Here is a 20695-nt window from a genome sequence, read left to right on the forward strand (position 1 = left end):
TTGTGGACTTGTTGGGCCAAAGAGCCTGCTTCCACACTGTTAGGATTCTATGATAGGAGGCTGTGAAGGCCAGGCCATGGAATATATTCAAGAAAGAGAGGCATCACAGGGCATAGAGGGAGTATGGCATTGAGATAGAGTGTCAGCCATGATGAAATTGAATGGTGGAACAGGCGCTAGTTCCTAGTTTCTATTTCACATTGTAAAGGTGTTGAGTTACATCATCAAAAACACAAGACAGAACAGTCAAGTTTGGACTATCACCTGTTCCAGTTGTTTGATAACGTTCAGAAGGCAAACTGGGGGCACCTTCTCCAACTTCATTCACCGCTATCACCCGGAACTGGTAGTTAACATATGGAGAGAGCTGCAATACGGCAGAGTTGATGCTGCCTGGGATTCGGGTCAAATTGTGCCACTTTCTCGGCTGAAACCTGTTCTCTTCAAACTGCACAATGAACTCTGTAAAGGGGGAGAAATAACAAGACCACTTAGAACATAGTACATAGAACAGTACAGCACAGAACAGGCCCTTCAGCCCACGATGTTGTGCTGACCATTGATCCTCATGTATGCACCCTCAAATTTCTGTGACCATATGCATGTCCAGCAGTCTCTTAAATGTCCCCAATGACCTTGCTTCCACAACTGCTGCTGGCAACGCATTCCACGCTCTTACAACTCTCTGTGTAAAGAACCCGTCTCTGACATCCCCTCTATACTTTCCTCCAAACAGCTTAAAACTCCTCGTGTTAGCCATTTCTGCCCTGGGAAATAGTCTCTGGTGATCGACTCTATCTATGCCTCTCATTATCTTGTATACCTCAATTAAGTCCCCTCTCCTCCTCCTTTTCTCCAATGAAAAAAGACCGAGCTCAGTCAACTTCTCTTCGTAAGATAAGCCCTCCAGTCCAGGCAGCATCCTGGTAAACCTCCTCTGAACCCTCTCCAAAGCATCCACATCTTTCCTATAATAGGGCAACCAGAACTGGACACAGTATTCCAAGTGCGGTCTAACTAAAGTTTTATAGACCTGCAACAGGATCTCACGACTCTTAAACTCAATCCTGCTGTTAATGAAAACCAAAACACCATATGCTTTCTTAACAACTCTGTCCACTTGAGTGGCCATTTTAAGGGATCTATGTACCTGCACACCAAGATCCCTCTGTTCCTCCACACTGCCAAGAATCCTATCCTTAATCCTGTACTCAGCTTTCAAATTCGACCTTCCAAAATGCATCACCTCGCATTTATCCAGGTTGAACTCCATCTGCCACTTCTCAGCCCATCTCTGCATCCTGTTAGTGTCCCGCTGCAGCCTACAACTGCCCTCTATACTGTCAATGACACCTCCAACCTTTGTGTCATCTGCAAACCTTCTGACCCATTCTTCAATCCCCTCATCCAAGTCATTCAAAAAATTACAAACAGTAGAGGCCCAAGGACAGAGCCCTGTGGAACACCACTCACCACTGACTTCCAGGCAGAATATTTTCCTTCTACTACCACTCGCTTTCTTCTGTTAGCCAGCCAATTCCGTATCCAGACAGCTAAGTTCCCGTGTATCCCATTCCTCCTGACCTTCTGAATGAGCCTACCACGGGGAACCTTATTAAATGCCTTGCTGAAGTCCATATAAACCACATCCACAGCTCGACCCTCATCAACCTTTCTAGTCACATCCTCAAAGAACTCGATAAGGTTTGTGTGGCATGACCTGCCTCTCACAAAGTCCTGTTGACTGCATTTAATCAAGCCATGCTCTTCCAGATGGTCATAAATCCTATCCCTCAGAATCCTTTCTAACACCTTGCAGATGACAGACGTGAGACTTACTGGTCTGTAATTGCCGGGGATTTACCTATTTCCTTTCTTGAAGAGAAGAATTACATTTGCCTCTCTCCAGTCCTCAGGTACGACTCCAGTGGAGAGTGAGCATGCAAAGATCTTCGCAAGTGGCGAAGCAATCGCATTTCTCGTTTCCCAAAGCAGCCAAGGACAAATCTGGTCCGGGCCTGGCGACTTATCAATCTTAATGTTTGACAAAATTTTCAGCACATCAGCTTCCTCTATCTCTATCCATTCCAGCATGCACACCTGCTCTTCAAAGGTTTCATTCATTACAAAGTTCATTTCTTTCATAAAGACAGAAGCAAAAAACTCATTTAGGGCTTCCTCTACCTCCTCAGACGCCACACACAAGTTCCCTATGCTATCCCTGATCGGCTCTACTCTTACTTTGACCATTCTCTTATTCCTCACATAAGTGTTAAATGCCTTTGTGTTCTCCCTAATCCGTTCTGCCAAGCCCTTCTCATGCCCCCTCATGGTTCTCCTCAGACCATTTTTGAGTTCCTTCCTCGCCTGCCTGTAACCATCCAGAGCTGAGCTTGACCCTAGCTTCCTCCACCTTATATAAGCTACCTTCTTCCTTTTGACAAGATGCTCCACCGCTCTCATCATCCAAGGTTCCTTTATCTTATCCCTTCTTGCCTGTCTCAGAAGGACATATTTATTCATCACTCGCAACACCTGTTCCTTAAACAGTCTCCATATGTCTATAGTGCCTTTACCATGGAACAATTGCTCCCAGTCCATGCTTCCTAGCTCATGTCTAATCGCATCATAGTTTCCTCTTCCCCAATTAAATATCCTCTCATTTTGCCTAATCCTCTCCTTCTCCATAGCTATGTAGAATGTGAGGCAGTTGTGGTCACTATCACCAAAATGCTCTCCCACCACAAGATCTGATACCTTCCCCGGCTCGTTTCCGAGTTAACTTGGATAACTGATTTCATTAAAACCTTCAATAAAGAGCAAGTCTGTTAACTTCTTTGCATCCTTGTTAAGACAGTTTTCTCATTGTCCTCGATGAAAAATGAGACTCCCGAGTCAGGGCACAGTGGAGCAAGGGTCTGTCTCCTGCCAGAAGTTTGAAGCTCAGTGCAGATATCTCACTCTCCCAGAAATAAGAGAATTCTAGTCAGGACCAGATCTTTTATCTGGTACACCACGTCAAATGGGTGGAAGGATGTTTAAGTGACTTCCTAGGTTAGTCTGTGAATTCTGCCAAAGCTGCACTCATCAGCTCCAGTAGAATCCATGTTTGTTGAGAGCTGGTAAATGTTCCAACAACAGCAATGATCATAGGTCTGGAATAAAGGCGCAGGCAATCTATGTGAGAGGGCATTTTCAAAATTGTCTCTTTGCTTCCTGAGCAATTGGAACTGTACGGCTGTGAAAGTTGTTCTTTTTCACCCTTTCCCAGGTAGCAGGGTTGGCTTAGAGAAGCTGGGATTATTGTCCTTGGATTAAAGGAGACTGATTGGGGATTTGATCAATACGGCACAGTGGTTAGCACTGTTGCCTCATAGTGCCAGAGACCTGGGTTCAATTCCCGCTTCAGGCAACTGTCTGTGTGGAGTTTGCACATTCTCCCCGTTTCTGCGTGGGTTTCCTCCAGGTACTCCAGTTTCCTCCCGCAGTCCAAAGATGTGCAGGTTAGGTGAATTGGCCATGCTAAATTTTAGGTGAAGGGGTAAATGTAGGGGAATGGGTCTGGGTGGGTTGCTCTTTGGAGGGTCGGTGTGGACTTGTTGGGCTGAATGGCCTGTTTCCACACTGTGAGGAACCTCATCTAAAACACATGCAGTGTACAGGGTTATAATGCAAATTAGACAAAATAGTCAAAGAAAGGCTGCGTTGTTTAGTTTTACAAGGATGAGAGGACAGATTTAAGATTTTGGGTAAGAGATGTTGGGTAAATGTGAGGAAGAGCAGTTTTACACATTGATTGTTAATGTCCAGGAACTCAGTGTTTACAAAGGATAGTGGGCTCATGGATAGTCAATGAGGTCAAAAGGAAATGCAATGGACACTAGAGGGAAATTATTTCTACAGCTGTGTAAGGTGAAACAGGAAAATAGGACAGGCCAGATTAGTCTACAGAGAGCCAGCATTCAGATGATAGGCATAATGGACTTCTAGGAGAAAGTGAGAACTGCAGGTACTGGAGATCAGAGTCAAGAGTGTGATGCTGGAAAATCACAGCAGGTCAAGTGGCATCTGAGGAGCAGGAGAATTAAAGTTTCGGGCATAAGCCCTTCATCAGGAATGAGCCTGATTCCTGATGAAGGGCTTACCCCTGATACATCGATTCTCCTGCTCCTGAGCTGCTGTGCTTTTCCAGCACCACACTCTCGCATAATGGACTTCTTTCAAGTTCATGAATCTCAGAGAACCACACTCAGAATTTCAGGGCATTAGGCACGAGTATAATAATGCTGAAAATGAGCAGTAATTCAATAAGTCAACAATTGTCTGCTGTGAGAAGGGATATGAATTCAAGGAACATTCAAGACAACGATGCTATTCAAATGGTTTGGGTACCACACAAAATGATAAGGAGGAATGTGAAGATCATTCTCGTAGTTTGTTTACCACAGATGCTCATTTTGTACCTGTAATTGGACTGTTGTTGTCATCGCCAGGAATCCACGTCAATCTTATACTTCGATCTGCTGGATCCGTCAGTTCCAGATCTCGGGGAGGATCAGGACGATCTACAATAAGTCATGTCATTAAGTTTAGCCAAATCTCCCCAGTTACAGCCAAATACCCACAACCAATTCCCCCAAACTAATCAAACAAAATCAACCCCATTGAATTAGCCCAACACTACAAAACCAAACCAAATCAAGCTTTGTCAAGTCAAGTCCAAACTTCAAAATAGGTCAACCAAACTTTCTAAATGAAACCAAAACTCAACATCTTCAATGGAAACTTAATTCAAACTTTTAAAACTAAAGCTAAAATTCCCATCCAAAGCAAAATAACAAGAACAGAGAATTCTGGAAACATTCAGTGTGTCAGCAAACTCTTATGAGGCCACAAACAGTTATTGGGTGCAGACACTTATGCAAAACTCAACTGGAGTGAAGTTCCTCTTGTTGGGTACCAGAAAGCAGACAGAGAAATGGCAGCTTGCTGTACATTCCCATTTCCTCTTCCATGGGCAGTAAACTTGTGCAGGGTGGGATGGGCTGTCAATACAACATCTCCCATTATCCACTACCACACTCAAACCAAATTTCATTCCAACTTTTAAAAATTAATCAAATCCAACCTTGTAAAACCAAATGAATTAAAGCATCACTCAGCTTTCATAAACCCAAACTACCTTACATTAAAGGAAATGATGCCAACCTAATATTTGATTCCCATTTCTTACCAATCCATTGTTACCATTGGCTTAGGGATATAGATGGAGATTTGGTTTTGTACTATCCATAGCACAATATACACACACACAGGCAGAAGTTGCTGGAAAAGCTCATCAGGTCTGGCAGCATCTGTGATGAGAAATCACAGTTAACAGTTCGGGTCTGGTGACCCTTCCTTAGAACCCAGACTCAAAATGTTAACTCTGATTTCTCTTCACAGATGCTACCAGATCTACTGTGCTTTTCCAGAAACTTCAGTTTTTGTTTCTGATTTACAGCATTGGCGGTTATTTCGGGTTTGATATAGTATTTGACACAATATACACATTGCTTTAATCTGAGAGCAGGTTTACTTGCACAAAAAAGTTAAAAATTACATGTGCCTGAATTTCAGGACTAAAATGCAAGAAAACCAACTTCAGAATGGAAGGATCAATGTACATTGCATGAGAGGACAGTGTTGGTTTTTGGATTGAGGCTAACATGAAAATCCAGCAGGAACTATTCACTGTTCTAGTTAACTGATAAAATTCAGACTTGGCTTAAATATTGCTCTTTCCGATCTAAAGCTGTTTTTCTTGCACTTCAAGCCTGATGTGTATAAGATGAGAAGTTTTGACTTCATGTCTCTTTTCACTAATGTTTAGGGTGTGTGCTACCAAGTAATTATATCTGCATTTCTAATCACCTGGTGGAAAATTTATATAGATCTGCAAAATGTTTAAACTTGTCATCCAAGGAATTTTCAGACTGTGTTCAAAGGCACTTTGTACAATGCAATGAGACCATCACCATATCAAAGAAGTTAATAAGTTATCATTCGATTTCCTTTACAGAGCACACCTATGGCTGATGCATGAGTTAAGCCTGAGGCAAATGCCAGAAATTTGAACATGTTACCTTGTAAAGTGAAAATGTAAGAATGGAAATAGAAAAAGAAATTGCTGGAAAAGCACAATAAGCTTCTCAGCATCTGTGAAGAGAAATCAGAGATAATGTTTCGGGTCCAGTGATCTTTCTTTAGAACTGATGATGTCTAGGAAAAAGTTGTTTTTTATGCAGAAGATAGTGTGGGAGGAGGGGATAAGGAGTAAATGATAGGTGGAAATACAGACCAAAGAAGAAGACAAACAATTGGACAGTCAAAGGAGTATTGTTCCAGGGCTGTAAACATTAGATTACTTACAGTGTGGAAACAGGCCCTTCGGCCCAACAAGTCCACACTGACCCACCACCCACCCATTCCCCTACATTTACCCCTTTTACCTAACACTATGGGCAATTTAGCATGGCCAATTCACCTGACCAGAGCACCTGGAGGAAACCCACGCAGACAGGGGGAGAATGTGCAAACTCCACACAGTCAGTCACCTGAGTCGGGGATTGAACCCGGGTCTCTGGCGCTGTGAGGCAGCAGTGCTAACCACTGTGCCACCGTGCCGTCCACATTCTTGGTCCTTTTGTTCTTTGAATGGCTAACGGTCAGCCTAAGAGAATGAATAGTTGCTAGTGGGGACTATCAGAGGTTACCAATGTGTTGTGTATAATAGCAGGCCTTGTGATAATAAGGCCTGGAGCGTGGGGGGTAGGGGAAAGTGTGGGGAAGGTGTTCAAGCCTTGTTGAATTTGATATTGAGTCCAGAGGCTGTAGAGTTCCTGAGAGAAAATGAGGTGCTGTTTTTTCAGCTTGTACTGAGCTTCACTGGAGCACTGCAGTAAGTCTGAGACAGAGTCAGGCCTTGTCAGATGCTCCCTTAGATCCCAAGCTCTGAACTCCCAATTCAGCTTAACTAGTGACAAAGTTGAACACTCTGGACAGTCTTGCGAGCTTCTCAGGTGCTGTCATTTAGAGAAAGCACGGGTGTCTCCTGTGTCATAGAGTTGGCAATAATAGAAAAAAGCAAGCTACAAACTTGGAATTATAATTTTCTGAAAGAATTGTACTGCAGTCCCACAATGATGGGCTTAATGTTTGGCTTGTGGTGATTCAATCCTCCATGGTAAGGTTATAGCAATAAATCAGAACCCCATGCTAATATTCTGGAGAAACAGATTCAAATCCCACCATGGTAAACAATTAAAGTTAATTCAATTAAAAAATTCTGGATTAAAAATAAACCTAATACTGATCATGTAACCTCTATTGGTGGAGATAAAAACCCATTAGGTTCATTCATTTCCTTTAGGTTCTTACCTGGTCTGGCGGAGGTGTGACTCCAGACACAACAAAAGTGACTAATTCCTAAATGTCCTCTGAAATGCTCCTAAGTCAAGGACAGATAAAGATGGGCAACAGTGCCTTGTTGGTGGGAGCTCTATTCCATGAATGAAAATATCAAAACGGATGCGCATTACACCACAGGTCGTAATGTAGCAGGGGTGATATTGTTGTGAGTGAATGTATTACATTATTCATTATCGACATGGTTGAGTCCTCAATACGAAACTGTTAATGAGAGCGCGGCAGACAGACTGAGCATGTTCCATGATAGTGAGTCACTGGCTACATCAGACAACCAACGTGACATTACTCTCCCTTGTCAGTTGTCATGGTAGCCGAGAGTGAATGTTGCTGATATTTTGCATCAGAGGCCAGAGGGATCTGCGTTAAATCTGGCAATCATAACGCAATATCTTTAAGTGAGGATAAATTTCCTTTTTTTAAAAGAATATATGGAGAACGAAACAAAAATCATAAAGAATTTTCTTTGATTTATGTTGCATTTTATAAAGGCTGAGAGAGTCTCTCAACTACTTCAGATGGTGGTCTTGATGTCCAAGATGGCAAGCGCAGATTGGAGGATGCCTTGTAAATCCACTCTCTTAACCCTCATGTTATGCATCGTGTTGGTGGACAAGGAAGAAATGGAGTGAGAAGGTGAATTCAGTTTGGTGACAGTAATTTTTAAAAAAATCATTATTCTTTTACAATCAATGTTCATGCCAAGACTATACAAAACTAGGATTCTTCAAAACTTGTGTCAGTGTTGGAAAAAGGTTCACTTTGCAAGGTTTGTACCTAGTATTAATTTCAACTGCATCCCTGGTTAAGTGTAACACAGGCTAGGCACAGATTAAAATTGCTTTTACTTTCCCCATGACCCTACAACCCCTCTTAGTTTCAATCTCAGAGAAGTATAACTTGTCTTAAAAAGCTGACATATCCACATTCAACACCAATGAATCTTTGTAGCATGCGAACAGACCTTTTGTCCAACTCATCCTGCCGACTACGTGTCCTAAATTAACCCAGTCCCATTTTCCAGCATTTGGCCTATATCCCCCTAAACCCTTCCTATTCAGGTACTCATCCAGATACCTTTTAAGTGTCGTAATTCTACCATCCTCCACCACTTCCTCTGGCAGCTCATTCCATATTTTCACCATCCTCTGCGTGAAAATGTTGCCCTTTAGATCCATTTTAAATCTTTCCCCTCTCCCCTTAAAATTATGCTGTCTGTCATAGAATCCCTACAGTGTGGAAACAGGCCCTTTGGCCAAACAAGTCCACACCGACCCTCCGAAGAGTAACTCACCCAGACCCAACTACTCTACATTTTATCCATGACTAATGCACTCAACATCCCTGAACACTTGGGCAATTTAGCCAGGCCAATTTACTTAACCTGCACATCCTCGAATTGTGGGAAGAAACTGGAGCACCCGGAGGAAACCCATGCAGAGGTGGGGAGAATGTGCAAACTCCACACAGTCGCCCAAGGCTGGAAGTGAACCAGGGTCTCTGGCGCTGTGAGATAGCAGTGCTAACCATTGAGCCACCATGCCACCTCTCCAGCTTTGGTCTCCCCCACCCTGGGGAAAAGACCTTGGTTATTCACCCTATTCGTGCACTCATGATTTGTAAACTTCTGTGTGGTCATCCCTCAGCCTTTAATGGCAATGGTGACATGCGTTAGTGCTAAATTAAGTATGATGTTCATCTGTTGACAAAGCACAAAGTTAAGGTGAAACTTCACCAAAATCCCTGGATATGAAGCCTTTGCAGTTATTCGGGAGAATGGGGAGTTACATCCTGCCCCTTTGGAACTGGAATAAATCCAGATCGCAGAATCCAAGGAAACTTGTTCTCCAAAAGGATCTTAAAATCATACAGAAGGAGGCCATTTGGTTTCTTGTGTCCCTGCTGGCTCTTTGATAGAAACAGTGCATTTTTGCACCAGATTCCTATTCTTTCTTCATAGCCTGAAATCTTTATTATCCTTCCAAGTATTTAAACAATTCTTAACAGCTGCTATTAAATCTACTTTCATCACTGTTTTCAGCCAATACATTTTGACCACAATTTGTTGCACATCATGTTCCTCACATCATCTTTGGTTCTTTTGTCAATCATCTTAAATCTGTGCAGTGTGGGTTGTCAATGTTGCTGACACTGGATATCATTTCTCCTTCCAAGGGGTATTTACACAGCGTCAATTATTCACAATTGTCAAGACCTTCATCAATTCCCGTCTTAACGTTCTTTGTTCTAAGGTGAACACCCACGTTTTCTCCAGTTTCTCCACAAAACTGATGCATTCTAGTCAACTGCCTTGTTGCCAGATTTCAGGTCATCTTTTTCGATCAAAACTTGTACTCTGTCATTTATTGAAACCTGCAAACAATACAGAGCCATCCTGACCCCAGAAAACCAAAATAAATGAGAGGGAAGCTGCTCAATAGATATCTAGGGGTCACTAAAATAACCCAGCAAGAGGAACTTACTGCCTCTACCCATGTGGGACGTGGAGGATCTGGTGTTGGAATGGGTTGGACAAGGTCAAAAATCACCCAATACCAGGTTATAGTCCAACAGGTTTATTTGAAATCACAAGCTTTGAGAGCCTCATTCTGTTGGACTATAATCTGGTGTTGTGTGATTTTTGACCTCTACCCACCTGGCTCTGCCTAGCTCTCGTTCCTGACTGCCCAGTTGACCTTTGACTGGCTGAGCAAAGATATTCGGTTCTACAACCACAAAAGCCCAACTCCTCTCTCTTCAGGGTAACTAGAGTTGGATATTCAATCCTAGCATTACCCACACCCATAGAACAATCAAAATAAGTATCCTCCATCTGCAGTATCCCATCCTGACCCCAGGAAGATGCCTGGTATAACGTTGGTAAATAGTATGAATAGCCCATGCTACATCCGGGATGATTTTGATAACACATATGCTAAAACACCCCCTCTAAATACCAGGAATGCTGTCGAAAACATAGAGCCTGTCACGGTTAAGACATTAGATTATGGTTCACGTCCAGGTTTATTCTCTGACCTCTGGACCACTGATGTCGCTTGTGGTGTATTGACATGGCAGATGTTAATAGGTTTAAAGTAGTTAGTAAGCGGATTACCTTTCAACACAGCAGCAAGTGGGGTAATTTGGGTAGAAGGGACAACTGTGGAGGTAAGAGGAAAATTCAGAGAGTTTAGTTTCACATTAAACCCGAAAAACAAAACAGTTAATACAGACGATCCCAGTGGAATTGAACAAAAAACAGTCAAAGGAGGCAGTGGGTTACAGCAGGAACAACATGCAAAGTGCCTGAAGAAGAAGACCCTTGTTCAATGAAAGGAACAATTATCCCTTCAATGTTCAGTCTAGGATTTATCTATCTATTAGTGATAAAGGATAGACCATTGGTGCATTGCATGAAAGCAATAGGTTCAGTTTTCATTAACTTGCTGAGTATAATTGTTAAGGACTGTCAGAATCAGGACAGAACTCAATTGTCTCCAGGCAAAGACCTGTGACATCAGCAAATCAGTAGAGTTGAAAGTAACTTAAACATTAACTCTTTCAGATCCATTGCGTTATGCAACATATCCCTCCAAGCCACCTTCCCCAAAGTTAACTAGTTTCCATTGACGTATCTAACAATGTTACATTTACCACTACCCATTTCCTTCACCCCCGAATCTGACTTCAAAAATGTAGACAGTCTAGACTTTTCACAATTTTCCCAGAACACACTCTCTTCAGGTTTGAAAGAATGATGGGAATTCCGCTTGAAGTCTGTTAACCATGATTCTGGTCTATGGGTCCCATCTCCACTGGAGGATCTTTTATCTATCAAAGATCCTTCATGGGGGGCGTTGTTTCCTGGTAGATCTAGTCTTTGATCCATTGCTTTACCTGAAGGAACTTTAAACATTGGCATTTTCTCTGCAGAGAAACTCTTTCCTGATACATGGAGCCACCCCCTGGCATCATCTGGTGACGTTTAATCTTAAGAATATCCTTCATGGAATACTGTCGACTCTGTTGTAGGAAGTTCTCTCTCCATTACTGTAGCCTAGATTTCTGGAAGAGGCAATTGTTATTTTGATTCGAACAGGTATTCTTTCTTTTGCAGTGGCCTGGATTTTAAGATCAGGCAATTTCTTCTTTTGGAAAATGTCCTGAATCTACGGATATTCATCAGTTTTCCATGGAGTCTTTTGCAGAGCATCTCCTCAATGTGTTGCTGCAGTTGAATGTCTTTAGTCACTCTAGGTGTTTGACTTGTGAGCTGGAGTTTACCACATCCTCAGTCCTGTTCTTGGAAGGCTCTGTAAACACAGTATTATCCTTGTTGCTGACTGGTCTGTGACATCAGTTTATTCACCAGGCTGTCCTGCTGTCTGACATTGTCAGTTAAGGATTCTTGAATGGACTCAAATGAGTTGTGCTTTTTTATATCCTCGTTCTTAGTGTTTGCCTTTTCTTACAAGTTTAGCTGGCTTTTAGATTCCTAATCTGTCTTTGGTGATGACAGGAGCATTTGTACACCTGACAATTCTGTAATTGCAGATTTCACGAAAAAGTTTGAGGCCTTTAACCTCTATAGAGGCCTCTGGCTGTTACTTTGCTGACTGGATTCTGGTGGCACTCCTGGCGATGCCTAAGTGTTCCTGTGTCAAGTCAACTCCCTGAATTGAAGCTGGAATAACTAGCTCTCTGGCAAACATTGACAAATCATCTATAATTGCAAAATGCTCGAAGTACATGTTCTCGATCAACTTGGTGTGTCCTGTGGAGGTTCACTAGGTTGATATTGGATACAGAGGGATTGCAAATTGTGTAGGCATCTTCAGTTCTCTTATGTTCCTTGTGTTGCAACATAATGTGTACCTTACCAATGCTCTTGACAGTTTTTTTCACCTGCACTACATAGTCTCACTTTTATAGGCTGTAACTTCTGATTCTTCAGTGACGGAATCTGGTCTGATAGGATACTCACAATCACTGGTGTATCAAGTTAAAACATAACAGGATGTCCAATGACATCTGTGAAACCTGAGTTGGTGAGATCTCAGATTTCCCCTCTGATTGCCTTAGTTAGCTGATTCACAGGCGATACCTTGGTCATATTAAATGTTTTTGTGTGTCTAGCCTTTCCCTTTATTGAAGCTCTGTCATTAAGTATGATCTCTTCTGCCATCTCTTCTCAAAGTGCTTACTTATGATTTTGTCTGTAAAGTTGCTTTGAATCAATGGCATTTCAATACTGTTTGAAATCTGCTGTTCTATAGGCATGTCTTCCTGCATTCATCAATTTAGGTTCTATTTGCTGAAGTTTGTTACATTCTGATTACAGCAACATGTCAGTAATTTTTCTGTCCATCAATTTTTAAAAAGAAAATCTGTATTGTAGTAATAAAGTATGAAATTCTTCAATAAATATTTAAACAGTATTACCTTGCTTTTCTGCAGTAATTTACCTGTTTCAAACTTTAAAATCCTGCTTCACTGTAATACTGTCTGTCCATGGGTTTTCCCTGATTAGTATCAACTAATTGAAAGTGAGGACTGCAGATGCTGGAGGTTAGAGTCGAGAGTGTGGTGCTGGAAAAGCACTGCAGGTCAGGCAGCTTCCAAGGAGCAGGAAAATCAATATTTTGGGCAAAAGAGGGCTTTTGCCCGAAACGTCGAATTTCCTGCTCCTTGGATGCTGCCTGACCTGCTGTGCTTTTCCAGCACCACATTCTCGACTTTCCCTGGTTAATGCTGACTTTCCATCTTATTCAAGATTTTCCCATTTCTCTCCAAGCAAGCTGGATATTTTCCTGCCTTTAACAGTCCAGAATACAGCACACTTCCTCCTGCATATTTTTAAAAATAAAATTTCTTTGGTTGCAGTTTCTATAAACCTTTGTGATAAAATTGTGGCTTAATTACTGAATAAATCTGTTTAAATCTTGTTTCTTCCATATTGTCTTCTTCTGTGGGGATTTTTCTCCAAGTTTCTTTAAAAGACACCGTTTTCAATAAATTTTGAAGTCTTCCTGATTCTGTGTCTCCATCACTGATTATTTTTCTGGCGTTTTCACTGTTCTTTGAAGCAGTGTCATGTCCAACCTACTCACATTGCCAGAACAACTTGTTCTTTTCTCCTGGGGCTGTCTTACTTTTGATCAAAACATTCTGATATCCTTCACCGACATTAAAGCAATGAAATTTGATGGGTCAAAGGATCTTTACATACACATAAACTTTTTCTCCTGTCCTGTTTTGAACTTTCTATTTTGTGAAGTTGTGTCTTGTCGCACAGTCATTAGGGTCCATGCCTCTCAACTGGACGTTCAAGCATTGAGTCTCACACCCAGACTTGAAAGCCATGGAAAGCCATAGGTTGATTGGCAACTTGCAAACCCTGACTCTATGACAGGCAAAAACAGAGAGACTCTCAGCCAGTCACATAGGATGAAGGGTGGCACCTCTCCAACTATAACTTCTGGATTCAGGCTAGCAAGCTGTTCCACAAGAAATGGTGTATGGAAATCAATGCAAATGCATGCTATGTCAAACATCTTTGGATGCAGGAAGGCTAAGAGGAAGAATGTGAGCATTCTGGCATGACTGTACTTGCCCGATATGAAAACATATCATATATGCTCGACACTCTATTGATAATATGGCTGCCGCAAAAGGTCCTATGTCAATATGGGTGAAAACATACTAAGTAAGGGTTGCATAGGTTGGATACCCACCATAGCACCAGGGATCCCTCTGTCCAAGCACAGGATCATTGGCTTTGATTTTCTAAGATCAGGCAACAGCAGCCATGTCACACGGAAACTAGAGTTCCTTCTTGGAGGGAAAGTTGTGGGGTGATCTAATAACTCCACCACCATTTTCCTCCATGGGCCAAACAATGCAGTTAAGGAAAGGGGAACAGAGAAATAGCCAATATCTGTCTCACCAGGAAAGTAACGGGATTAATTTATGGTTCAGAGGAGCAACAAGATCCTGAAACTTACCGAGAACAGTGAGGCGTGCCTTAGCTGAGTCACTGTCCAGTTCTGTGCTGGCAATACATGTGTAGATCCCTTCATCTCGTTCAGACACATTAATGATTGTTAAAGAGTCCTCATCTTTCTTCATCCTGAAATTAAAGACGGGTTTAAGTAGCTTTCATTTTTTGTTGCCTTTCCTCCCATTTTCCCCTCTCTCTCCATTTGAGAGCTACTGACTGATGCTGGGGAGGTACTGTCCCTCATTAGTGAGATACTGGTCTATTCTGATGTACTACTGGCCCATGTTAGTCAGGGAATGGCCAATGTTACTGAGGGGGTGGCCCATAATAGTGAGGCAGCAGCCTATCTTAATGAGGAAGAGGCCCATGTTAGTGAGAGAGTGGCCCACGTTAGTTTGGGAGTGACCCATGTTAGTTTGGGAGTAACCCACATTACTGAGGGAGTGGCCTATCCTAATGAGGGAGTGGCCCAAGATGGTGAGGGACTGGCAAATGTTAGTGAGGGAGTGACCTACATTAGTGAGGGACTGGCCCATGATAGTGAGAGAATGGCCCATATTAGTGAGGGAGTGGCCTATGTTAACGTGCGGGCAGTTTAAATTAATGAGCGATTGTTTTGTGTGAACGAGGGAAAGGCCTATGTTAATGTGGGAGTTTTGTGTTAATGAGGGAGAGGCCTATGTTAACGAGGGAGATGCCTATGTTAACAACATTTCAGAGGATGGTTACTCTCTAATAATTCATCAGATTTTCTTGTGTCCATTGAAACTGAGCTTGATTTTCTAAACTTACATCAGCAGATGAAGACTTGCCATGGTCACATGGTCAACACTCACTCCCTGGAGCACAATGGCAGGATACTGCAACAACTTACCTAGGGCTCCTTATATAAATCCTTCCACCACCTTGAGGGAAACTGAAGGTGGGTCATGGTAACACCACAAATGCTAATTTCCCTTCAAGCCACATATCATCTTGACAGAGAACTAGATCGTCACTTCACTGTCACTGGGTCAAAATTCTGCTATTCCTTTCTCAACAACATTGTGGGTCTCCCTGCAGCCTATGCACTGTAGCAGGTCAAGAAGGCAGCTCACCACTGAAATAACTCCATGGAGGCGGGTATCCTATCACCAAAGCCCCCTTTATCGAGACAGGAACAGACCCTTGACTCTAATACTGCCTTATACAAAGTCAGGAAGGAGGGTATCAGTATCCCTGACATTTCTGTGTATGTCTGTCAGCCAAGACTCTTTGATTGGACCATGGAACTCATACTCTATGATGTCCAGCTGGCTGACTTCATTACAATCACTACAACCACCACCTTCTCAAGGGGAACTAGGGATTAGCAATAAATGCTGGCATAGAAAAAAATAAAATCAGAACCTGCTGGAAAATGTAACTCGAGCAAGGTTAGGGGAAACACTTGGTAGAGGTGATGAAGCGACAAACAAGGAACACTCACCTCCAAGGCAAATACAGAACTTTATCATCTTTGAGCCAGGTAACTGTCACTCTTAATGTGGGATCATGTCTCACTTTACATTCAAACTTTGCAGCAAGTGACCTCTTCACTGTGATAGATTCCGGAGCCCTAATGATCCTTGTAGGGTCTACATTAACAGAAAAGGAAATTTAGAAAAGGTGAGTATTGTTATCATTTGAGCAGCTCAAGGAACTGTATCACAATTAATGTCCCACCATCTAGTTATCATGTAGGCAAAAGTGAGGACTGCAGATGCTGGAAACCAGTGTTTAGGTTCGAGTGGTGCTGGAAAGGCCCAGCAGGTCAGGCAGCTCCTGAGGAGCAGGAGAATCAATGTTTCGGCCAAAAGCCCTTCATCAGGAATAGAGGCAGGGAGCCTCCAGGGTGGAGAGATAAATGGGGGGAGGGGGCTGGGGAGAAAGTAGCAAAGAGTACAATAGGTGAATGGGGATGGGAATGGAGGTGATAGGTCATGAGGGCAATGAGCTGTCCTACTTGCCAATCTCCCTTCCCACCTATCCGTTCCACCCTCCTCTCTGACCTATCACCTCCATCCCCACCCCCATTCACCTATTGTACTATTTCCTACCTTCTCCCCAGCCCCACGCCGCGTTTCCCCCACCCCCCTCCCCCACCATTTATCTCTCCACCCTGGAGGCTCCCTGCCTCTATTCCTGATGTAGGGCTTTTGCCCGAAACATTGATTCTCCTGCTCCTCGGGAGCTGCCTGACCTACTGTGCTTTTCCAGCACCACTCTAATCTAAACACCGAGCTATCATGTGTCTATCCTCCATGGTAAAGTCCAGAGAGCAACACAAAAACATCAGACTTCTGTGCCCAGGTGATCTACTGTCCCGTATTTTAATGGATTGCTCTATAGTCCCACAGAAGTACACTTCACTCTTAACTGGCCCCTGAAATGGCTCTCGGACTTGGTCCCTGAAATGGTCACTCAGTTCAAGAGCAATTTGGGGTGAAATGCTGGTCTAACTAGCCATGTTTAAATCCCATGAGAAAGTAAAATAGACACTGCCAGATCTGTCCTTCAAGCACTTTGTCATCCTATTCCAGACTTTTAACCTCCACAACATCCAAGAAAAGGTGAACAGGTTTTCCCATTAAAAACAGAAAATCGAGGGAGTGGTTATGCCCAGCATCCAATGGCAGCTTTCACTTTAGACCTGAATCCCAATGGGACTTTACCAGGTTCCAGCAAACACGTCCAGCCCACGAGGTGATATAAGCCTCATTACCTGGCATACAAAAGTTACCTTTGACCTCCAGTCGCACTCTGTTCTCAGCCTTGCCCAGTATATTGGTTGCTACACAGGTATAGGTTCCCTCATCAACCTTCCGCGCTCGTCGTAATTCCAAAGTCCCATTGTCATGGATGATATAGTTTCCTCCATAAAGATTATTGCCTTGTCCATCCTTAAACCTCAAGACACAAAAGAACCGAATCAGAGCAAGGATGGGATGTCAGTTCAGTTACAAAACATTGGGTTATGCAAGGTTAGAATCTTGGTTAGACTTCCATGGAGCACTGTACACTATTTGACTCTATCGCTCAAGTTATGTTAGATTTGCATTTAATCTTGGTTAGACCTCCTTGGAGCACTCTACACTATTTGACTCTATCGCCTGAATTTAATGGTTTGGTCCTAACACCTGGTCAAAATGTGGTGGCCATCTTAAAAACGTGCAGTGGAATGGGACACCACTGTCGGGAGTTGTGTGTCTTTAAGGGTGGAGGCCCCACTTCCAAGCGTTCCTGACCAACCAGAGAGCTGAGGGCTCTCAGTCCCAGTAGCACCACCAGATACAGTGGATATAACTGGAACTGCAAATGTTCATGAAAGAGTGAGCATGGAGGAATTCCTGAGGGTAGTTAAGTAAAGTCAGGCAAGCACTAGAGGGAGGGGGAGTGGTGCTTTATGTGGAGGTTAGAGGTAGAATTGAATCCTGTCCCGAGCGCTGCGAGGCAGCAGTGCTAACCACTGAGCCACTGTGCTGCCATTCATTGTTGAAGCTTCACACCTGAAAGTAAATCATAAGGGTCATGGATAGGGTAAATAGATAAGGTCTTTCCCTGGGGTCAGCGTGGGGGTGGGGCTCCAAAACTAGAGAGCATAGGCTTAGGGTGAAAGAGGAAAGTTTTAAAAGGACATAAGGGCTAACCTTTTCACATGTATGGAATGAGCCAGAGGAAGTGGTGGAGGCTGGTACGATTACAACATTTAAAAGGCATCTGGATAGGTAGATGAATAGGAAGGGTTTAGAGGGACATAGGCCAACTGCTGCAAATTAGATTAATTTAGGATATTGGGTCAGCATGGATGAGTTGGACCAAATGGTCTGTTTCCATGCTTTACATCTCTATGATTCTATGACTTGATGTGACTTCACTAGGATTTTAACTTGGGTTTGAGTTGGGAAAGATGCCTAGGCTGATATTGACCATGTTATACAATCATCCAAAATAAAAACTTAATACTTCATGTGTGCAGATCCAGACCGTTTTTGATATCGATATTTAGTACAAAAAATGAGAAACCATTCAGTCGCCCAGTTCTCACCAGAAGCTTCTCCAACATTCAATACATTACTAGAATCATCAAGCCTAAAGTGACCGGAAATTCTTTATACTCCCATGTTTTTCAAGAAAAGAGATTAGCAATTTGAAAAGTTTTGCATTGGAGAGGTGATGTCCTAGTGGTATTGTCACTAGACTGTTAATCCAGAGACCAAGGTCATGTTCTGGGAGATGGTGGAATTTGAACTGAATAAAATTTGGAATTAACATCCTTACAATGACCATGTATCAATTGTTGGCAAAAAGCCATCTGGTTCATTAATCCCTTTTAGGGAAGGAAATCACTGTCCTTTCCTGGTCTGGCCATTTGTGACTCCCGACCCACAGCAACATGATGACTCTTAACTTCCCTCTTGGCAATTAGAGATGGGCAATAAATGTCAGGCAGTGACACCTCATCCTATGAATGAATAGCTTAAAAGAAGAATAAATTTACGACACTTTAAGGTTAAAAAGTATTTTCCAGCTTATAATACTGTCACATGCTATTCAAATATCAAGCTCCACTGGTGCTTCCACCAGGAATTGCTCACACAATATAAATACTGTGCTACTAACTGATGGCTCAGCAACTTACCATCGCAGGGTGGGGATTGGTGAACCAAAGAACTGACAATCAAGCCTTGTTCGGTTATTTTCTATCACTTTGACAATTTGGTTTCGTCGAGTCAATATTCTTGGTTGCACATCTGTGAACAAAGAAGATTCCATCAAGATGAAAGCTTTACCAAAATGTTAAAGTCAGCACAGTCCCACACGCTCATTAGAAAGTTATTATACCTCACTGTGAGTGGAGAGGTTGAGGAGGAGGGTTCTTTGTTTTAACATTAGCTGATGCATGAATTGAACCCATACTGTTGGGGTCACTCTGCACTGCAAACCACCCAGCCAACTGAGCTAACCAATCTCTTTCTAAAAATGCTAATAAATACTGGTGTCTTTTTACCAGACGCAAAAGAGACCTCAGGATATCAATATCCTTCACAACTCCTGAACTGTATCTTAAATGTAATAGTTGATAATTGATGGGCATTATGCACATGGCAACGTCCCTTAAGTGATCCTGAGTTAAGTATAAATTAATATGGTTGGGATTTCATCGTCACCAGGACAATTGCCTGTGCTTCTTTCGAAAGAACTACCACAGCAATCATCTACATGTCCCTGTCTCACTTTAATGTTTCATCTGATTGGCAGCATCTCTGCTCATTAAGCACTCACAAAGGTTTGGCCAAGTTTACATGCTCATGGAGTGAGAGAGGCCCACAGTCTTTGGACTGAGAGGCATCAATGAAGCCAAGGCTAACATGCAGACCTGTAGACAGGTGATAACATTATCTCAGCCATGTTCCTTTTGTGGTTAGCTCAGTTGGCTGGATGACTGATTTACAATGAAGAGTGATGCCAACAGCATGAGCTCCATTCCTGTACTAGCTGAAGGATTCTCCTCCATCAGCTCTCTTCTCATCTCAGGCATGGTGACCCTTACGTTAAACCTTGACTTATCCTCTCTGATGACAGAGTAGTCCTATGGCTGGGAGGAAATGGCAACTTTACCTTTACTCATCATACAATTTGATTACATACAGAGGCGACACAAGGTTAGGAAAAAAATTAGTTTTTGTTTCTGTTAGACATTGACAATTGCAGACTATTCCTCAGTGTCTGGCTCAGGTGTTTTACTGGTGCTTTTCTTCTAGTGAACTAAACAGATAGACAGTGCCAACGGCAAATTCCACAAGCCTCTGACGGAACTGCTTTAATGGCACAACCATCTTGATATGAATACAAGGAAGAATAATGGGAAAAGACAATGAGGTCACCAACTCTCGGACTGTCCATCACATCCTCATAGTGATCCTCTCACTTTCATTCCATCCATTCTACATTCACCACCAATCCTAACCTCTGCTGACTTCAAATTCTGACAGAGGCAAAAGTAGAGTAACTTTTATAAGATATATTCCTTAACTCCCTAAACCCATCAAATAAATTTCAAAATATTATATTTATTTGCACATCAAACTCAATTTAATGAATTCCCTCCTGTAGTATTTAGAGTTTTCTCAACTTTATTGCATATTTAAAAAGTATTCCTACACTAAAATCTCATGTGACCCAACATGCAATCTGAATGATTAAGGT

General features: G+C 42.5%; 1 protein-coding gene across 1 annotated transcript in view; it reads right to left on the minus strand.

Annotated features, from left to right (window-relative positions):
- Positions 1 to 20695, minus strand: part of LOC132828140 (neurofascin-like) — a 125683-nt gene that overhangs the window by 51867 nt on the left and 53121 nt on the right. Inside the window, exons 12-17 of the mRNA XM_060845060.1 lie at positions 19128 to 19239; positions 17229 to 17395; positions 15936 to 16083; positions 14472 to 14596; positions 4464 to 4565; positions 265 to 462 (exon numbers count right to left, since the gene is read on the minus strand). Coding sequence (XP_060701043.1) covers positions 265 to 462; positions 4464 to 4565; positions 14472 to 14596; positions 15936 to 16083; positions 17229 to 17395; positions 19128 to 19239 — 852 coding nt within the window. The remainder of the gene's footprint in view (positions 1 to 264; positions 463 to 4463; positions 4566 to 14471; positions 14597 to 15935; positions 16084 to 17228; positions 17396 to 19127; positions 19240 to 20695) is intronic.

This window comes from Hemiscyllium ocellatum, chromosome 26, assembly GCF_020745735.1.
Source record: "Hemiscyllium ocellatum isolate sHemOce1 chromosome 26, sHemOce1.pat.X.cur, whole genome shotgun sequence".
Taxonomy (NCBI): domain Eukaryota; kingdom Metazoa; phylum Chordata; class Chondrichthyes; order Orectolobiformes; family Hemiscylliidae; genus Hemiscyllium; species Hemiscyllium ocellatum.